The following is a 21,188-nucleotide window of genomic DNA, read 5'->3' as shown; positions in this document are numbered from 1 at the left end:
CTTACAGCACCGAAACGTTGAGCAACGTGACGTAAAAATTCCTCACACTTAAGTCATTAGGTCATTTAGAAAACTGAAAATTACCAGACCGTCCTAGCATCCTCTGCGACTCTCCACTGCCTCATACGGCACGTTTAAAAATGCACTTTGAGTTAGGATCATTTCTTTAAATGTTGCTTAAAATGCTTTAAATGTCTGGTACAGTAAGTGAGTGGTGCATTAGGGGTTAAATGGTCACACAGGCACACTTACTGTCTTACACGGCGCCCTGACCTTGAAATAAGCTACGCAACTTGCACTATGCAAATTGTGTAGCTTATTTCAAGTAGATTTCGAAACAAGCTAATTCGGCACTTGGTGCTGTGTAAACGGGGCCACGTGCCGAAATAAAGCCCTATTTCGAGGCATCCCTGGACGCCTCATGCAATGAGGTTTACAGGGATGCCGGAAAAGCAGGCCCGTTATCTTGAAAGCTGTTTTGAGACAACGGGCATCTTGCATAGATGTGGTCAGCTATTTCGAAATACCGCTGTAGCACGAAATAGCGTCCACCATGTAGACGTAGCCTTACAGTCCCTATCACCCTTTACTGGTGTTATTTCTTAGGAGGGGCAATTCCTTATTGTATGTCCTTTTGCTTTAAGTTGCAACTTTATGGTCCTTATCCCCAACATATATCGAGGACCAGGTGTACTCAGGCTGAGGGTGGAAATGTTACTGACATTTTAGGGGAAATACCGGCACCCCTGGGCTCTGGCCTGTTAGCAATTCCTACAGCACAGAAGTTGGGAGAGATGCTGAACTCTTCGCTCCAATGAAGTTAGTATCAAAACATCCACTGATTGCAGCCTGGTCCAAACATCCCCTAGGGAACCCGCTCTTCATGAATTTCAGCTAAAGATTTGGGTGCTCAGCACCTTAGAAAGAGAGGACCTAGAAGGCATCTCTTCTGTCCCCTACTCTGCAGAGACAGCAGAAGCTCCCAGGCTCAGGACATGCCAGAACTGCTGGGTACAACCGCCTGGGTCATGCAAGGGTCAGAGACAGTGATGTGAATGTCTCTTCTGGCCTGGACCGCTACTGACCTCCCCAGTTTCTACAGGGAACAAGCCTGCTGTTGTCCACTCTCTGGCCCTGTCCCAGCTGGAAGGTCCCAAGCCAGCAGACCCCCAATTTGCTTCCCTACGCCGCGTCTACACGTGCACGCTACTTTGAAGTAGCAGTGCCAACTTCGAAATAGTGCCCGTCACGGCTACACGCGTTGGGCGCTATTTCGAAGTTAACTTCGATGTGACGCGGCGAGACGTTGAAGTCGCTAACCCCATGAGGGGATGGGAATAGCGCCCTACTTCGACATTCAACGTCGAAGTAGGGAACGTGTAAACGATCCGCGTCCCGCAACATCAAAATAACGGGGTCCTCCATGGTGGCCATCAGCTGAGGGGTTGAGAGACGCTCTCTCTCTCCAGCCCTTGCGGGGCTCTGTCGTCACCGTGTGCAGCAGCCCTTAGCCCAGGGCTTCTGGCTGCTGCTGCTGCAGCTGGGGATCCATGCTGCATGCACAGGGTCTGCAACTAGTTGTCGGCTCTGTGGATCTTGTGCTGTTTAGTGCAAGTGTGTCTGGGAGGGGCCCTTTAAGGGAGCGGCTTGCTGTTGAGTCCGCCCTGTGACCCTGTCTGCAGCTGTTCCTGGCACCCTTATTTCGATGTGTGCTACTTTGGCGTGTAGATGTTCCCTCGCAGCGCCTATTTCGATGTGGTGCTGCCCAACATCGACGTTGAACGTCGACGGCACCAGCCCTGGAGGACATGTAGACGCTATTCATCGAAATAGCTTATTTCGATGTAGCGTGCACGTGTAGACGTAGCCCTAGAGAGCACAGCCTGCTAGACCTCAGGACATAGCAAACCCATGTCTGGGGCCCCTGACGACAAAGCAATTCCAAGGACCTATAAGGGACGCTCCCTCTGATGGTAACGGCACATTATCAGATACTGCTAGGCAGTGGGGACTGGGGTTCTCGCTTCTTACCATTCATGGGAAGAATAAATTTTCTTGTGTGCACCAAGGCATGTGCAGATGTGCACCACCAATGGAAACGCATGCTGCTGGCTGTGGGCGCTCTGTGAATCGGCTGGGTGGCACCTGAATCTCTCCTGGGGGGCCGCCCGAGCACTCAGCTAATGGGGAACACTGGTAAGGATGCAGTAGCATCTGTCCCCAGCCAGGCTCCTCCTCTGGGACTGGCTAAGGGTGAAAACCATCCTCCCAGGCTGGGGTCTTCTGCACAGGTGCCGACATAAAAACAAGCCCCTACCAGCTGGTATTAAATACCCACACCCCCTACCCCCAGCTTTCTGCCAGCTCTGGTAAAAAAGCCAAGGGACTTGTAGCCTGAACTACCCAGCTCTGAGGTGCAGACCTCAGTCCCCAGCTCTGTGTCCCAAGTAGAGAGACATGAACTCAGACACTGGTGTCCCAGAGCATGAGCTCTGCCACGTGTACGCCCGGACAGCAGGCCTGTCAGCGGACTGGAGCGGGACCTGTCGCCGCCAACAAGGCTACAGTCCTGACAGCCAGGCCTGGGCTTCTGCACAGAGGACTGATCAGGGCAAGAAAATGTACACTGACCGCCCCCCACCCCACAGAAGCCAGCACACAGATGGGTTTACCCAGTCTTGTTATTGCTCGCTAGCCCGTCCCCCACCCCCGAAGCACACACCGTGGTGGGTTCCGGTCATGAAGCAGCACTCGAAGGCTCACGTTAATTGCTCTCCAGACTGCGGATCAATAAAAGGATTTTAGCCTCCGGCGCGCTCCATCCTTCACCTTTTCCAGCGGAAGGCGGTGGGTGTAGGGGACGAGAATACAACGCTGCTGAAACCTTGAAGGGATGAGGTCATCCTGGCAGCCGCCAGATCCCCAGGAGGCGGCTCAGAGAATCGACCAGACTCTGGCTGCCTGTCGATAGTTTTGTCATCGGGGACAGAAACCAGGCTGCTGCCTCCCAAGCACGAGAGGAGCCCTCCCCATTCTGGAAACCAGCTGGGCTGCCAGAGACTCCAAGCCTCTCCGCTTTCCCTTCTCCTACAGCCGCTGGGCTCTGCTATGCGAACGGCCTCTATGGACAGTCAGCTCCTGGGGACACAGGCTGTGTCTCCTCACCATGGTGTCCAGGCCCATGTGAGCCAGAAGAACGGCCCATGGACAGGAAAGAGTTTAGAGACCAGCTGTTTTTCTGTTCTCAGGCACAAAGTCCTCCTGGGGGCCAGGGTAATCAAAGGGTTCCAAACACTGGTCGCATACAGATGAATACACTGCAGAGGGGCTCTGGAAACATGAGTTCCGGTCCCAGTTCCCTGCAGCATGGCCTTGGGCCTCAGTTTGCCTTTCCCACCTGCACTTGCTCTGGGTTGTCCGACTTGGAGACAAGCTGGGCTGAAGCCAGCTACGAGGCACCCAAAACTCCACAGCGAACGTTGATCTACTGCTCTTTCTGCACTGTAACAATGTCAGTCCATGCAGCCAGGTAGAGCAAGAAGTACTAGAGGGCTGCGAGTTTACTCCCCAGACTGTCGCGTGCTAACGCTCCATAGAGATGCGCCGGACGTGTTCATAGGGCCAGCCCAGCACGGGCCTGATCTCAGCAGGGGCCACTGATGCAAGTGACAACTCTCCTAAGAACACACGGGGCACCAGCGTATGGCAAGAGCCCTCATGCAACGAAGCAATGATGGCCCCGACTCAGGAGGAGCCTGAGAAAGACAGTGGGTCAGTTTAAATGCAGACCTGATCATACGCAGGAATAACAATAAAGGACCTAGCCTAGTTTCTGAGAATTTGATGGGGTGGACGCAGGCCTGCAATCCACACCCGGCTTTGCAGGGTCGCACATGGGGCGAGCAGCGCACAGAACTGTGTGTTTCCCTTTTTAAATGACTGTGAGGGGAAGGCTCCCACGTGGTGTGTTTATCTTGCTGGCCACCTGACTGTCACGGAGAAATGATTTCCTTCTGGCTGGAAGGTGGCTCCGAATATCCCACGTCTTAAGGGCAGCCGCCCGCGCCCTGCCTGAGTCGTTCAGTTATAAAGGAGGAGGCCTAGCCCTGCTCCCGCTCTCACCGGACACAACCTCTAGCTCTTGCTGACAGCTCAGCTAAGGAACTGGACGATGCATCTCGCTTTGGTTCTGGGCTGGCGCGCTGGGTGAGCCAGCCTCCCAGGCAGGCTGGGAATCTGAGTACATGTCCCACCTCTCGGTGGGCTGTCCTTTCCTCCCAGCTCTGGGTGTTGCCTCAGTGGTGTCCCTGGTCGTGCTCACCTCCCTTCACGCCCTCCAGGACGCACAGCCCACTTTACAAGGCAGGCAGGGGACAGACAGACCAGGCTTTCCCGTGGGTTAGCAACCCTCTCAGGGAACTGCCCTATCACACGTGCATGGCCCCACTGCCTTCCTTAATCCTGGCTGCTGTGGGGCAGACTGGCTGGATCCCAAACAGCCTGCTACTCTTTGGAAAGGCATCGGGAGGTCACAGGAGCAAGAGTTTCACCAAGCCCATCTCCCTCTCTGCCAGAAGAGGGGTCAACTGGGCAGTGACAATAACCACAGAGGAGCTGTGGTTTCTAGCTATGTTCCTGATGGAGGAATGCAGCTGGTGGGCTCAGCCACTCCAGTGCCTCCTCATGGGCTGATGACCTGAGTATCGATGCATCCCCCATCCCTACACGCACACCCCTCCTGCCTGCAGAGAGCTGGGGTAATCCCACAGCCCCCGTTCCCCCCCAGGTTCACTGACTGAAGCGGAAAGTTAACCACCCTCCAGAGAAAAAAGCAGCCCTGGAGCACTTTAAAGACGAATGAAATAATGTAGTAGGTGACGAGCTTTCGTGGGGCAGACCCACTTCTCCAGAATCTCCAGATCTGCCCCAGGGAAGCTCATCACCTAATATGTGATTCATTTAGTCTTTAAAGCGCAGCAGGACGGCTTGTTTGCTTTGTGAAGAGACAGACTAACATGGCTCCCTCTCTGTGACAACACACTAGAGATTTCTCTGAGGTATACAGGGGCTTGGCAAGGGACCACCCCGCAGGTGACAATGCACAACTTTCAGGGCAAAAGAGCAGGGCTGTCCTGCGCAGGCAGCGGGTAGCACCTGGGCAACTCCATCCCTGGTGCCACAGGCCCCGCTCTGCCCCCACCCTACCCTGTTGCTGCCGCCCACCACGGCACCCTGCCCCAGGTAATCCTCCCCCATCGCGTCCAATTGCTGGAGCAGCCGCTAATGGCAACCCCCAATAGCACAGGGCCTGGAGTGACCATCCTGCATTATCCTATGGACAGGACAGCTCTGGGCCAGAGCTGCCAGGGAGGGGGAATCACTGTCTGGGGACCTCCTGCATCTCTGTCCCAAACCTCTAGGTTCTCACCAGGACATAATGCACCAGGCTCCCAGGCTCAATGGGATGGACAGGGGGCACCCGTTTTAATTCTGCACTTTCCTCCCGACCACCTGTGGAAACACAGTGAGAGGGTGAAGACCTACCAGATACGCCAGGCTGTCCCCACCGGCTGCCGGAGAGGACTGCTCCCTGCACTCCATCCCTGAGCAGTATGCCAGGCAGGAAGGCTTTGAGAGATTGCCCCACACGGCTAGTTTCCAGCTGCCTACCCTGAGATGCACTTCCTTTGTCCCAGACAATCCTCCTGGCTCCTTCCAACACTGAGAGGTGGTGACTGGATCCCCCCCTCTCCACGAGCCTGGTCATCTTTTAGCCCAGCTCTACCGATTTGATTCTTCCAGCCTATTCCCTTCACCAGTCGATCCCTCCAACCCTAGTCATCTTTGCTGCCCTTCCCCAGAGCCTGCTCTAATTTATCCATGTCTCTCTTGAACCGAGATTCCCAGTAAGGTCGAGCCAACTCCACAGACTATTCCCTCTGCTCGGTGAGGGTCCCATGCTTATGCACAGAACCTGCAACACAGCATGGCCATTTCCCTACCCATCTCATTAGCTTTGCCGGTACCCAGCCACACACCTCAGCATCAACTGCTCAGAACACAGCAGGCTCCAGGCAGGTGTATGTACACACCCAAGGGGGCAAGAATTCGTCTTCAGACACATTTGTGTTCTCCCCCTTTGAATCTTGGCTGCAGTGGAACCAGAAAAGGTTCACAAGAGGGCAACAAAAATGTTTAAGGGAACAGAACACGTTCTGAAAAAGGTGGGATTAACAAATTTGGGACTTTCCACTTGAAAAAGGGAACACTAAGAGAGGAGATGGTAGAGGACTATAAAATCATGACTGGTGTGGAGAAAGTAATTAAGGAAGGGGTATTTACTCCGGCGCGTAACACAAGGACAAGGCGTCGCCCAATGAAATTAACAGGCAGCAGGTTTAAAAGAAACAAAAGGAACCACTTCTTCACACAACCAATAGTCAACCTGGGGAACTCCCTGCCAGAGGATGTTGTAAAGGCCAAGACTATAACAGGATTGAAAAAAGATTCATGGAGTATAACACCCCTCAATGGATATTAGCCAGGGCGGGCAGGAGCAGTGTCTCTAGTCTGTTTGCCAGGAAGGAAGGGGTGGTAGGGGATGAATCACTTGATGATTACCTGTTCTATTCATTTCCTCTGGGGCATCTGACATTGGCCACTGTCGGAGACAGGATATTGGGCTACACAGAGCTTTGGTCTGACCCAATCTGGCCATTCTCATGTTCCTCTGAACTACTGTGCCATCCAAAGTTCATTTCTACTTGGGTCTACCATTTGCCCCTTTCCTTTATCATGCTTTTGATGCTCACCAGTCTGCTACCTTCTCCGGATCAGTGGTCTCCTCACAACCTCTGAGTCACTTTGTTTGAAGCTGGGCCCTGGACATTCAACGTTTGTTTTAACTCTAGCTGCTCAGACCCCATAGAGGCCAATGCACCAGGAGTATGGTGAACAGAAGACCAACCCCATTCTTAACATCCTGTGAAACTGGTCCTCTGCCAAGCCCCCGTCCCACGCAGCCACCCTCCCTAGTGCCACGGCACTCACCTACCTGCATGGAAATAGGGGCTCATGGTGTATGGAAACCCAAAGGGCAGCGGCTGAGGTGGTGGGATGGAGGCCGGAGGGAGGTATTTCACCTCGTTTTTGCTGATGCCTGGTCCGAGCATGTGGCTGGGGGACTCGGTGCTGGAAGAGCTGCCAGGGACATTCTGGCTGGAGGCCCCTTCACTCAGCTCCTTGGCCCCCTCATAGGTCTTGCCCGTCTCTTTGCCCTCTTTGAGTTCGCTGGCAGAGCTGCTGCTCTCAGCTTTCAGGCTCTCGGGCTTCTCGTCGCTCACTTCAGCGTCGCTCTCCGAGTCCTTCATCTCCTCATCATTACCGTCGGGCGCCCGGGCCTCAGCCAGCTCCTTGGCCTCGTTCGAAGGCTCCGCCCGGTGATGCGCTGATTTCCGGCTCCCTCTCCGGCTCTGCTCCTTGGGCGGGGTGGCACTGGGGACCCCGTGGTTGAGCGACAGCAACGGCGTGTTGTTGTGCCGGAGCACGAGCATGGCGTTCCTCCGCGACAGCTCCTCCCGCAGGGGGTGCCCCTCGGGGATGTCGTGCACGTTCCGCAAGGCCGGGTGGTCCTGGGGTAACCCCGGGTGCAGGCTCAGTGGGTCGCCAGCCAGTAGCCTCTGCCGATGGAGATTCTCCAGCTCCTTCTGGCGGATGATCTCAGCCGACATCTCGAGCCTGAACAAGGAGAGAAAGATCAGCAGGGTTTACGGGGTGAACTCATCCTTCACTAGCTACTGCAGCTTCAGAGCTCCAAGGCCTAAGGCTTGGGGGTGATTTTCACCCCCTTGTGTTGTTTCAATTAAATTTCCCCCGACACTGCTCACAGAATAGGGCAAGGAGTTTGGATTTCTTTCAGGACACTGCCATGTCCAACCCCCGTGCGAACTGGGCTCACTGGCCAGCTCCTGGCAGCCAGGCTGGCCAGTTGAGAGGAGCTGGTAGCAGGTGACAGACCCTTTTACCCCGACGTCACAGGTTCAAACCCAGCAGGTCACGCTAAAAGCCCTCCCCTTCTCACTCCTCAGAAGGGGGGAACCTTTTTTGGGTTGAGGGCCAGTGACAACCCTGAAAAATCAACCGGGGCCACACACAACTGAGAAGTGGAAAAAAAAAGTCATTGCTCACTGATGTAGCCCCAAATGAAACACCTCTCGCCCCTCGTGCTCCACCTCCATGGGAGAGGGAGGGGAAAAGACCGAGGTTCAGGGCTTCTCCAGGACTAGTAGATATTATGGGCCCCCCTAGGCTCTCAGTGAGGCCAAAAATGAGGGGTTCAGTGCACAGGACGGGCTTTTGGGTAGCAGGATGGGGCTGGGGGTGTGGGGTCTGCAGGAGGGAGCATCCAGGAGCAGGCTGGGGACTGGGGGGATTTGGGAAGGAGGTGAGGTGCAGAAGCGGGCTGGGTGGGGGGGTTGGGAGGGAGGTGGGGTTCAAGAGCAGGCTGGGAGCTCAGGATCTCGGTGGGAGGGGAAGAGGCTGCAGGAGCAGGAGCAGTTTGGGGTCTGGGTGGGAGCGAGCGTGTGGGAGCTGGCTGAGGTGAGGGGTCTGGATGGGAGGTGGAGTGCAGGAGTGGACTGGGGGATCTGGATGAGAGTCAGGGTGCAGGAGCGGGCTGGGAGCTCGGGGTCTTGGGGAGAGGAAGAGAGGGTGCAAGGGCAGGCAGGGGGTGGGGGCGCGGGGCCTGGGTGGGAGGGGGCGAGGCAATGGGAGTTGAAGGGGGGGTGGCGCTTATCTGCTCCTGTGCTCCTGCCACTCCCACTGGCTGAAATTCTGGCCAATGGGAACAGCTGGGGTGGAGCCTCTAGGCCAGCACTTCCCTGGGCTGCTGTTCCCCAGCCGGCGGGCAGGAGGGCAGCAGAGAGCAGAGCCGCTTCCTCCCCCTACCATGCAGAGCCCACGGGCCCAGCCTGGCCCCAGCCCGCAAGGCTCAGGCTCCCCCCGCTGTCATGAGGAGCCAGTACTCATGTTCCAGCCACGGGGCAGGGGGCCCGAGCCTCGCTGCTCAGACCTGGCAAGTTGCAGGTTGGATCCAGCCACAGCGTGTAGCTCTCCCACTCCGCCTTTAGGAGACAGCAGCACCGTGTGCACCCTCCCAATGGTGCGCTCAGCAGAGAGGGACTGGACAGGTGTGAGGGCTGGGGCAAGCGTGCCCAGCTGCTGCCTTGGCTGTGCCGACCCTGCAGAGGGCAGGCTTCCTGCCCCAGCGCTGCGCTGCCAGACAGCCCCATGGTCATGGCCAGGACGAAGGCCAACAGGGGACAGGGAGCTCCTCTGGCAGCACTCCTTACCTGGCAAGGTTCTGCTTCCGCAGCATCTCCTGCTGCCGGGCAAACATCTCTGCTTGTGCCGGCTGGAGAAAGCCGTAACCTGTGGGCAGGGGAAGCATGACATGCACAGGGTTAGACACGGCAGCCTTGGCCCTCTGCCACAGCAGCTGCAAGAGGAGGGTGGGGGGGAAGCCATGCAGCACAGGGCCCCAGAACGGCTCCTGCTGAAAGCTTTGCTCTCTGCCGTGCGGGGGTCTGTGCTGGCTGCAATCCCAGTGAGCTGCACAGATGTGATTTCCCGGGCCTCCCAATGCCAAAAAGGTTTCCTGCTCAGCACCCCCCCGGGTGACTTCACTGCTGGACTCCATTTCTGCTGCACGGTGCAACAGGCACACATCTGCTGTTCTCTGCGCAGGGCATGCCAGGAGCCCGCCCCGTCCCCCTGGGAGGCCGGCTCTGCACTCCCACGTGCAGGCTCTACTCTGAGACAACATTCCTGTGGGGCCAGGGAAATGGCACTGCCTGCTCCCCTCGACACAGGCCAGGGGAGCGAACGCCACATGAAGCCAAGCATCACCCAGTGCACTTCCTGAGGTGGGGCAGCTCCCAAGGCAGGGCTGGGGCAATGAGCGACAGCACAGCCTTCTCTGCCCCCATGCCACGTGGGCTGTCCCCATGCACTCACCTGGCGTCTGGCACAGCGCTGAAGGCACCCCCAGGAAGGGAGGTCTCAAGTGAGGCCCTAGTGTGATGTGAGGGGCATTCTGGGGTGACAGCAGAGGCGGTGGGTGGGACATGTCCCTAGAGAAAATGGAAGAGAGTTCGACTGAGCGATGAAGAATGGCACGATGCCCAGCGCAGCAAAGTGACCGTGAGCTTAGCTGAGCAAGGAGATGGCTGCCTCAGCAGGCATGCCTGCAGGCCTGCTGTATGTTCCCAGCCACTTAGGTACACACACACTCCCCTCTCCCAGCACAGCTGAGGCTCAGCTTTACAAACACACCTGCCCGTTAAAGGACTGCCCTGAGCCCTGCCTTCTCCTAAGGCTGATCTGCCAGTCAAATGCTACCATCAGAATTTCATTGCTCACCAGCCTGCAACTCCATAAATAACCCTGCTGCCTCATGCACAAAGGGCTTCTCATTCTCTCACATACCCTTAACTGCACCCCTCCCTTGCCTTTAGTATTCGAGCTGGGCTGGACAGTCTTTGGGATGTGAGCTGCGTCCTCCTGCTCTAAAAGTCCCAAGGACATTCCACTACAGAACAGACTCTAGCCTAAAGTTTCTGCTCAGTTCTTCCCTCAGTAAAACTCTCCCTGACACAGGTGGGAGCTGTGCCAGAGATAGAGGCAGGGAGAGACCAGAGAGAGACCCCCTCGAGATACAGGCAGCCGAGCAGCTGGCCCAAGCTTGCTGCGTTAGCGACCTAGCGGGAACGCTCTCCAGATGGCTCAGAAATTGTGCTTGCCCCGGGAGACAAAGGAGTGGGCTGCACGACTCCTGCTGACTGGGCCTGGGTGCTGGGCACTTTTACCATTAGTTGGCTTTGCCAGTCCCTCTACTGCCTGGCTCCTCTGAAAAGTATTCCCGTGGGCTGTGGGTTTCCCAGCCACGCCGCATGGGCGGCTGTTCTCGGCCCTACAGAGGCGCCTGCTTTGCGATGGATGGCCAAGCAGCACAGACCACATTTCATGGATTCACACAAAGCAGCGTGGCCAGGCCAGGAGCGGCTGGGTCCTTTCCCTCCAAGCAGCCACCAGCACCGTCCACCCAGTCTGAGAGTGGACGTGAGCCCGCTGCCCTGGTTACTATAAGGAGCTGAATGTCCCTGATGCCAAGAGCCTCCAATTCCCATTGGCAGCTGCAGACATAGAGTCTCACAGGCAGCTGGCCCCCAGGCTCAGCATTTCAAAGGGGTCCAGAGCTCCAGCCAAAGCACCTTTGAAACACTGCGGCAGCACTGTGTCACCTCTCTGTGTGTGAGTCCGAGGGAGCCTGGAGTGGGAGTAGGGCTGACTGCCCTAAGCCCCACCCCTTCAGCCCTTGGCTCCGCCCCTTCTGGAGCCGGGAGCTGGGCCCCCCTTCCCACCTTGCCCCTGGGCCAATGGCGGCTGTCAGTGCCACTGGTCGGAAGATCACAGCCACTCGCAGGATCCGGGTGTTAAAGGTGGGAAGGAGGTGGGCACAACAGCTCCCAGCATCCTTCATAACTCACACACCCATTGCCATCTCCCTCCTTCCCAGAACCGGCCCGCAGAGCCTCTGGAGGCTACCAGCACTGGCGGGTGTGAGGCTGAATTTCCTTCTTTTTGTTTGCCAAACGTCATAAAGAAAACACCGGGGGGCGGGGGGGCACAAAAGAGGAGCAGGCGACTCAAATCCGAACGCAGGGGAATGACCCTGGCGTCCCCGCTCTGAAAGCAGGCTCTGCTGGGGCGTATGCTGTGGGCCAGCTGGGCCGGGGTGCACAGGGCAGCACCGTGTGGAGGCATGGCCTTCCCCGTAGCAAACCTGCCTTTGAAACTTGCCTGTGACAAGACACCATCTAGCTTTGTGGGCGGGAGTCCCTCCCGGTTGTGCAACCTTTGCCCGGCGTGGTACGACAGGCAGCCTCTTCCCTGGATGCAAGGGACTGCTGCAGGTTGGAGGCGCGGTGCATGGGCAAAGGGCTCGCTGTAGGACTGGCAGAGCAGGAGAGGCTTGGAATAGCAGGGAGCACGGCCTGGCTGGCGGAAAGCTGCCTTGGCAGAGTCAGGGCAGGGTCCCATGCCTGAGCATGATGCAGGACGACAATACAGGACAACACCACAACGCAGTATGACGATGCAGCACACTGAAGTCCACCCTGCTGCGAACTGACGGTAACCAGAGCGGAAGGCAGCATGAGGGAGAGGGAGACCCAACCAGAGAGCAGCCCAAGGAGAGCCCGCGTGGAGAAAAGGGGACAAGAGAACGCGCAGGAAGCGAACTGCAGCCAAGGTCTGTGCCATTAGTCAAATCTGCCTGGGAAGCCTGCAAGCAAATCTCCGCCTTCCAGCTGCCCGTCTCTTAATTCCCTTTGATGGCCACTTAGGACGTTACTGCCTTCACCAGGGCATCTCGAGGCAAAGGCAGGCATGGGGCTGCTGATTTCCAGCTTATAGCATCTTCCTGCAAACACTGCTTTTTGTGTGTGTGTGTGTGTGTGCGTGTGTGAGAGAGAGAGAGAGAGAGAGAGAGAGAGAGAGCCAGTACAATATACAAAGCATTTGATCCGCGAAGGGGATGGCTCTGTGTGTGTGTGTGCGCCCATTCGCCCTCCGGGGGATGGCCACATGGGTGCGTGTTTAACGGAGGGGGGCTGTCTCCCTGCCCCTGTCCTGCCTCCATTCTGCTGGGAATGAGTTATCACTCCAGTTCACACAGCTCCCGCTGACCATTGTTTGTGCAATGCCAGATTTCCAAAACTATTGCCGGGGCCGGATGTGGGGTGGGGGCAGGTTCCTCCTCCTTCGCCTCCTCTCCCTAGATCGCCCCGAAAGGGCCGTATCCTTCCCGTCCGCCAGCACCTAGCCCGCAGCCCCCCCCAGACCCAACACAGCTGGCGGAATGACAAATTTCCCCCAATCAGACTTCCCTCTCCTGCCCCCTCATCTCCATCTGTCTTCGCCTCCCCGTCTGGCTCTTCCTTTGCGCCTGTCGCTCTTTTTGTCTGTCTCTTTTCTCCTGCCCTTCCCCCGTTCTGTCTGCTGCTCCTCCCCCCCCAACCCCCCCCAGCTCCCCTCTAAACTAATTGCACAGCTCGCTGTGTCTGGAGGAGAGCCACACATCGATCCGTCGCTGTTGAAATGTTAATGCTAATCGTATAACCGCTCCGCCAGCGCCTCGCGCTTCAGTGGCAGCTCCAATTAATCTCAGGTAACGCAGCGCGTGACCTTCGGCTCAGAGCCGGGGCAGCAGCCAAGCGATGCTTATGTAATTACACCATGAAGTGTGTAATCACCTGCCCTAATCCCTGAGGCCTCACAATTAGCTGAGGCCTTGGTCGCTGGGCTGCCAAGTGCTTTGCCACCCTGGACAGCCTGCGGATGAATAACGGACAATTAAAGCGGCATGACGGGGGCTAGGAGGTGTCGGTTCGATCGTAATTAGCCGTAATCATGGGGAGACGAGCCTGGCAGACATGCTGGTCGTTTGATAAGAAGCCATTTAGGAAATCAAGTTGCTTTTAACTCCTGCGCAGCCACCACGGGAGAATGGAGTCGGCCCGGGAGACGGGGATGCAGGTAAATCCCAGGTGCAGGCTGCACAAAGAGCTCGCAAGGACAGGTGAGACACAAAAGGAGGAAGAAGCCATCTGTAGGGATCAGGACCATGTGCTGTGAAATTAACGAGCCTTCCCTGCCAGCAACACAACCTCACATTACAGGGCAGGGCTCTGATCTTGGAGGCACTCGCTTGTCCTCCACCTTCTATACATCATGCACTCGGTTGCAGAAGCCGAGCACTCGGTTCCGCTTCCTGTCCTTTGTGGGAACACTGATCACCTGCTACCATGGGCTGGTCGTAGGGCTCGAGACAGGCAACACAGTAAGGCCAGAAATAGTCCCTGGAAGTAGAGAGGAGCTGTCCCTGCAGGATCGCAACTTTCAGGGCCCAGGAGTTAGAGGGAAACGTTAAAGGCTAAGCTGCAGAGAGCCCTGTGAGGATGAGTTCTGGGGGCTCCTTGCAGCTACAGAAGGCAGGTCCTGTCTGCACTGCAAACACAACAGCGGCTGGGAGCAAGCCCAAGGATTTTCAAAGCAGGTTTGGGCTTCAGAGCTGCTCTAATCCTGTTAAGCAGTGAGTGGGTTGTAGCGAGGTGCCTGGAGACAGCAGCATTTGCAATGTAAACAGAAGTTTGCAGCCTTCTTCCAGTCTGTGGCCATAAGAGAGGAGTAGGCAATGGGCAGGAGGAGCAGGGTGAGGTCAGAAAGAAGGGACTGTGAACAATGTTCCCTCTTTTTCTTTTCCCCATCCGTGGGCAGAATAAATTTTATTCAGTGCACCAAGGTGTGTGACGATGTGCACCACTATAGAAACAAATGCTGCCCCCCATGGATGCTCTACGAATCCGCTGGACAGCACCTGACTCTATCCTGGGTGGCCGTCCAAGTGCAGAGCTTCCTGGGAACACTGACTGAGACCCAATCGGAGCTTCTGTTATTAACAGCGCTGTGCAACCAGCTTTGTGGCCCTTGAACCAGAGCTGGGAAGTTGGGAGGTTCCCTGTGGACAGACCTGGACTGAAATCCTCACAGCTTTCCTCCTTTCTCCAACACAACACCTCTATGCACCAGCACCAGTCAAGTACCCACATCCCCATATTTCACGCTGCACCATACTCTGCAAAACCGGGCTAAGGGGCAGGGTAATACCGTGCCCGTAATCCCATTGCCTCCACAGTATCTAACGCTGCCAAACAAGCAGCTGTAGTGGAGTACTGCGGCACCTGCTGTCCAGCCTGGCGCAGGGCCGCTGCGTTCACATACCCAATGACCAGGGGAGCAGCCCCCCATCGCTAGATCGCAGCATAGCATCTCTTCACCTAACTAGTAATGCTGGGAAGGAGTTCACATGTCTACTGGGATACAGCCTCCAAGAAACCGCCCCACGGTCCCACCCAAGTGGGGTGCCCTAGCGCCATGAACACTGTGTCCTTGGGAAGCACCGTTCTGAACAGAGTCTGAATCCACCCTTGGTCCTAACCTAGCCCTCTCTCTCCTCAGAAACAGGCAGCATGGCGCTGTAAGCTCCCATGAGCCACAGGCTCCCATCCTGACCCAGAGGGGCCACTGGCAAGGATGAGAGATGGCTAGGTAAGATAGGCAGCAAGCATGCTAATTAACACCAACTGTTCAGGCAGCTTTAGGATTATAGAGACCTCTCTACAAGTCCTGGATGGAGATCCACCAGCTATTTGTACACAGGCTGGATAAGAGTGAGTTATACTGAACCAGCATCCCAGGGGTAAAAAGTCCACACCCATACCAATAACTAAGGCCACCTTGTATTGAAGCACGTGCATTAAAAACAAAAGGCTTTGGGCCAACTCCTGAGACTCCCCCTGCCCAGTTACATTTCAGCCTTTACTCAGGTAAACTGGAGAAAGGCCTGAGAAATCACAGAGTAACAGCCCGGTCCCCTGGGAACCTGACCCTAGCTTGGCCAATTACATTTGTTAAGCCCCCTTGTTTTGCAGAGAGCACTTCTGCATGCATCTTTCTCCTCTTTAAAAGAAAAAAAAAAAAAAACCTACATCCATGCCAGCTGGAGGCCTGTGTGTAGGGTATTAGGGGATTTGCACTGCATGCTGCTAAATTTGATATGTCCTTTAACAGGAGACAAATGGTTCGCAAGGCTTAAAAAGTATTGACTTTTCTTTAACAATAAGCGCTAATGGCCTTCAAATAATCAATATTTAAAGTCATTATGGGGTTACACATTATACTGTTAAAACCAAGCATTTCCTATTAACCCCATCGCGGCCTCCCAAATCCAGAGCTGCAGGTTTGCAGGAGTGAAATGGGTGAGCTGAGAGGGTCAGGAAACGCAGATTGAAACTGACAAGGCATAGAAATAAATTTAGAGAGGGTCAGCGGCTGCAGGGGGGAGCACGGGAGCTTCACTTTATTCTGCTTTGCTTTTGATAGGAAGAGACACTTTAAACCGGAGGTAATGGGCAATTGGCACATAGCTCCTGACTGGTTTGGAACAGGCAATGTTACTGCCCCTCCACTGACTCCCGCTGCACCAGGGAGGGAAATAAAATCCACCCAACAGCTTTTCTGAAGAATGTGTCTGGGGACTGTAGGTACCAGGGGACTTGCACTAGGTAGATGAGGGGATGACAGAAATATCTTTAGATGAGGAGGGGCTGGGGGAAACGGCAACCACCTTTAAAACTGATTCAGGGTGTGTCTACACTACCCGGAAGATCAACTGTGTCAGGGCTGATCTTCCAGAGTTTGATTTTGTGCACTTGGTAGAGACGTGTGAAATCAAACTATCTAAGGACGGTGGCTGACCCCTGCACTCCTCGATATCGTGAGGAGTACAAGGAAATCAACGGGAGAGTTTCTCCCATCAGCCTCCCTCTGTGTAGATGGCCAGGTAAGTCAATTGCAGATAAGTTGATTCTAGTTACGCAGTTGCCATAGCTACAAGTGTGCATCTGCAATCAATTTATCTCCCTAGTAGAACAAGCTGTGGTCAAACCAGTCCAGGTCGCCTGAATCCTGGCTTAGGCTATAGCCCCAGAAATCTTGGAAATGGGTTTGAATCTGGGAGGAACACTCAAACGTACACCAGGCCACAAATCAAAGACCGGTGAGTTCAGTGGAGGAAAGTCTTGGGAGGGACTACAACGTGGGAGGGGGGAAAAGAAGAGAACTGGAGTAAAAAAAGCCCGACAGGAAGCCCTTTAAGATCATGAGAAGAAGGCAGCTGAGGGGTGCCAGGCCTTGGATGCAGCAGGTCTGGGAAAGAAGCACACCCTGACACTCTTATTAAGTGTTTATAGCAAAATGTCCATTGCCTTTGAGGATAGTTTTGCCTGAGGAAGAACTTGAGTTTTACCCCAGCAATGGGCAGCTAGCCAAAAGCCTGCCGGCCTGCTGCTTTACCCCGTCACACCGCCAGGGAGCCAAACACAGGACAATTTCCCAGTACACGGATTTTCACTAGGTTTCATTTCACTCCTCTCCCATCCTTCACCCCCATTATTTTATGTGGTCCTGGGAAGTGATAAATGAAACCCCAGAGTGAATTATGCCCCCAAGACTCTGATGACATACAGTGTTAACAGCCCTTGTCCTGGGGCAATACTTCAAAGGTTTTAATTATATTGGCACAATATCCACGATACTTCACCCCCAACCCGGCTCATGTGCAAAGGTATATCCAAATGTTGCCTGTAATTTTTTCCATCTGTGCGTGGAATAAATTTTGTTATATGCACCAAGGCATGTGCAATTGTGCACCACCCAGTAGAAACACATGCTGCCAGCTGTGGGCACACTGCTCATCAGCTGGGTGGCATCGGAGTCTCTTCTGGGCAGCTGTCCAAGGGCTCAACTTACAGGGAACATAGGGTATATTCCACATCTTCCCTGGATCAGATCCATCCATCACCTAGTTTTAAGAAAAATATGCTGTCCATCAACAGCTCCCAACAAGCACAAAACACCCAGACCCAAAGTGTCATGGAATCCCTTTGGTTTCATCACTCCGCAGACAGTTCATGGATCAGCCAGCCTGACTTTCCTCCCCTGTGCAGTGCACTTCAGATGAGGCGTATACACATTTTCCCAGAACAGAGAGGAATACTAACTGTCCCTTTCCACTCTACCTCCCTGCTCACAAAACCAGGCCAGACACCTGAGACCACCCCCACAGGGAGGAGCTGGGGTGGATGGAAAAGAACACTAAGCCTGAGGGGGATGGCTAGAGGGGCAAATGCAAGCGCTCGCCTTTCACCTCTGAAGACTGGCTCAGATCTGAGGCTGGGCAGGCTCTGCTTGGAACCTAATGGGTCATTTATTACACACACCCCTGCAGAGCCTGCTCTGACGAAGAAGCTTCTGTTTGGATGAGGATGTACATAGTAACTAGCTGTAGGTGCCACAGGATAAATTGGCAGAGGGTGGGGTAGCACCCTAAGTAGGAAAGTGGGAAGCCAAAGGTCTCTCCAACAAAAACAAGCAAGCCCCACGTGGAGGGAGGGGATGCAACAGCATAGAAGCATATCAGGCTAAGGTCAACAGAGACAGGTTGTCAGCTGGTGGGAATGAACCTGCAACCGTAGAGGCAAACGCCCTGTTCTCTACCATGTGAGCTAAAGGCCAGCTGGCTCTCAGACAAGGCGGTAGAGCAGAGACTTCACTCTGCATTATTAATGGTCTCAGTGCCTCTGGTGTTACACCCACAAATCCGCAGATATCCATGGCTTGGCTTTGCAGTTCTGGATGCAGCCGGGGATACAATCATATCCACGCAGGGCTCTCCAGAAGCAGGGTCAAGCTAGAGCGGTTGGGATCTGGATCGAAACTTTTCCAAGCCCTTTAGGACCAGTCCCATAAGCAACCTTCTCAATTCGAGAACCCACCCTTACAAACAAACCTCCCAGATCTGGGCACCCTTTAATTCTGGTTTGAATTGTGAGCTGAATCACAGCCCTGGAGCTTGAAAAAGTCTGGATCTAGATTCCAAACTCTTTAGCTTGACCCTTTTTCTACACACAACGCCCTGGGGAAGGTAAGTCAGTTTTAGGTATATCAGAGATGAAGCTACACACTGAGTGCCTCAGTGTGCTACGGCCTCGTGACAAAGTTGTTATGTGACCCCAGGAGGGGGAATCGAAGCCTGCACCTGCCCAAGCTCCACGACCTGTGTGGATGGCCAAAATCAAAGCCCAAGGGCATCAGCCCCAGGCGGGGAGCCTGTAACTTGAACCCTGCCATGCAGAGTGGAAACCTGCAGCCATCAGACCTGGCCCATGGGTTCGCGCTTCATCCTTGGGCCTGGGTGGGGGGCTTGGCACCGGGCCCCAGCAAGTCTAACACGAGCTCTTGTGACCCCATTACAACAGGGTCGTGACCCACTGTGCGGTCTCAATCCACAGTCTGAGAACTGCTGATCTAGGTACTCGTGTGGCTCCCCTCACCCCAGAGGAAGCACCCGTGGGCTCCACACACTTCAGGGTCGTGCCTTTGGAAATGGATGCCTTTTGCTCATGCACCTTAGAAACAAGGTCCTTGGCCTCACGGGTGATACCTGGCCTGTGTTCTGACTCTACTACCTTCTCGCTGACCAGCGACTATAAATCCAGGGGGCAAAACCTGAGCCCCACCTGTCTTTCTGCGCATTCCTCTGCTCGTAGGAATTGTTCTGCAACCCTCCCCAGTCTGGAAAATTACAAATATACAAACCAACCCAACTTTTCCAGCAGAATGCAAAGGTCTCCACATTCCTCTTCTGCAAAAAGCTTGGTGCCACCTCAATAAATAAACCCGGCTTGGTGGTGGCGGCGAGGGGTTCTCCCTTGCTATTACTAATAGCTGACTTCTTGAGTGGCTAATTATTCATGACAGCCAAGCCACTACGTTTGTGAACTGACCGCCACACTCTCAACAGGAAGCTGAAATGGAATTGGAATGCCATGCCTGGCAGTTCACACCCCTTCGCATCATGGCTTATTACCCCTCCACCCATCCACTAGGAGTTTTCTCCACGGGGGCCAGCTCTTTCCATCCCATCTTCCTCCGCTGCCTTAGACTTTCCACACCCTTTCACAAACCGTCTCCCCCACGCCAAAGGAGCACAAAGGCTACTTTGATTTATCTTGTTGACAGAGACCACAGCAGTCAAATACAAAACCTGAGGCCAAGATCAACAGCGAGGGCGTGAGGATGACAGGTTAACCCTCCGCGTGCTGGATCTCTGCAAAAAACAAGGAAGAGTCCAGTGCCCCTGGATTCCTTACTGTTTTTGCTGAAATAGACTAGCATGGTGACCTCTCTGAAATTTGTCTCTGCAGTTTGTGCCCGCGTTTCTGCAGCAGTGTTTCCTACATTTTTGAGACCACGGAACACCAAAGAATAATGTCTTTTATGTGGAACACCTAAGAAAATTATCTGCACAAAATAAATAAATAAATGAACAGTCGTCAGGCCAAAGAAAAAGAAACAAACCAAAGAGCAACAGTGAAACCAAAATGAAGGAATGGAATCAGGTCTCATAGCAAGGAAGAAGTAACGTTGTCTCTGGTTTTAATAACAGAAAACAGACGCTGTCAGTGTATGAAATCAAAAGTGTCCCAGGCTCACGGCACACCTGGGAGCTGTTCATGGAACATCGTTTGAGAAACATTGTTCTACAGGCCCACTTACTGCGCTCCACAGCACAATGAGAGCGCAGCGGTAAACGGCCCTTCTGAGTGGGAGTAGCCTGAGGCACGATGACCCCAAATAACACTCAAGTGGTTAAGGATCTCTGGGGAGAAAAGACAACCCTGGGAACCCACGAGAAGCAGACTCGGGGAACTTGGCCCACAGGACCCAGCGCCTGCCTCCCAGCAAGTCCCGGCAATCTTCCCTCAGTGTAGCTGACACAGAAGTATCACACCCGAGAATTCTGCCATCCAGGTAGAACACACACGGACACAGCCTGCCCGCACTCTCGTCGCAGGACCAGAGGGCTGCAGGCAATTAACCTGTTGGCTCAGTTGTGTCTTGCACACAGGGAAAGGGTGACGTGCCCAATCGAAGACGTGCCCAGGTCCAGCTAGGTCTACGCTGCCAACTTTTCACACACCTTGTCCACAAGCTCCTCAGGCAGCTACCCTGCCCACACACTTGGGGGGGAGATAGAGGGAAGGAGGCAAAGGGGCACTGTCCTGGGCCAGCAATTCAAAAAGGTCCAGGGCCCCCAGCTGCTGTCCCTGCTACTGCAACACTCAGAGCCCCGGATGGTGCATTCCAGGCAACATTAAAAGCTGCGTGGGAGGGCACGGGTGACACAGTGCAAGCAACGCGGAGGGTAGTTCACTGCTCCGCCCACTAGATCATGCTGCCTTCCCACATGATTTAACGCTCTCTGGCTCAGGCTTTGTTAACTTCCCTCCACCTGCTTGGCAGTCCCAGGTAAATCCTGGTAGCCACTAAGACGCACTTTTAGTTTTCCCTTCCAATGTGCACCCCTCCATCCCCTCCCAGAAATGCTTTCTCAGCCAGTTCTCTGGCTGGCTTGGCAGCCCTCCAAGCCACACGTAGTCAGTGAAGTTTTCCTACCAACCGGCTGCAAGGAAACACGCCTAGCTTCGCATTCCTGACAGGTCTGT

The 21,188-nt window shown here is 54.7% G+C and overlaps 1 protein-coding gene across 4 annotated transcripts in view; it reads right to left on the bottom strand.

The window, feature by feature from the left end:
- The window catches only part of SAMD11 (sterile alpha motif domain containing 11), a 213,736-nt gene that overhangs the window by 14,274 nt on the left and 178,274 nt on the right, over positions 1 to 21,188 (bottom strand). For 3 of the 4 annotated variants that reach the window (XM_074975989.1, XM_074975992.1, XM_074975991.1), the window contains exons 9-11: positions 10,015 to 10,130; positions 9,351 to 9,429; positions 7,055 to 7,737 (exon numbers count right to left, since the gene is read on the bottom strand). In XM_074975989.1, the coding sequence (XP_074832090.1) occupies positions 7,055 to 7,737; positions 9,351 to 9,429; positions 10,015 to 10,130 (878 nt within the window). Of the gene's footprint in view, positions 1 to 7,050; positions 7,738 to 9,350; positions 9,430 to 10,014; positions 10,131 to 21,188 lie in introns of all 4 variants that reach the window. The other variant, XM_074975990.1, reaches the window with a different exon arrangement.

This window comes from Carettochelys insculpta, chromosome 23, assembly GCF_033958435.1.
Source record: "Carettochelys insculpta isolate YL-2023 chromosome 23, ASM3395843v1, whole genome shotgun sequence".
In the NCBI taxonomy this organism is placed as follows: domain Eukaryota; kingdom Metazoa; phylum Chordata; order Testudines; family Carettochelyidae; genus Carettochelys; species Carettochelys insculpta.
Note: the sequence above shows the minus strand (reverse complement) of the source record. Positions and strands in the feature narration are given on the sequence as shown.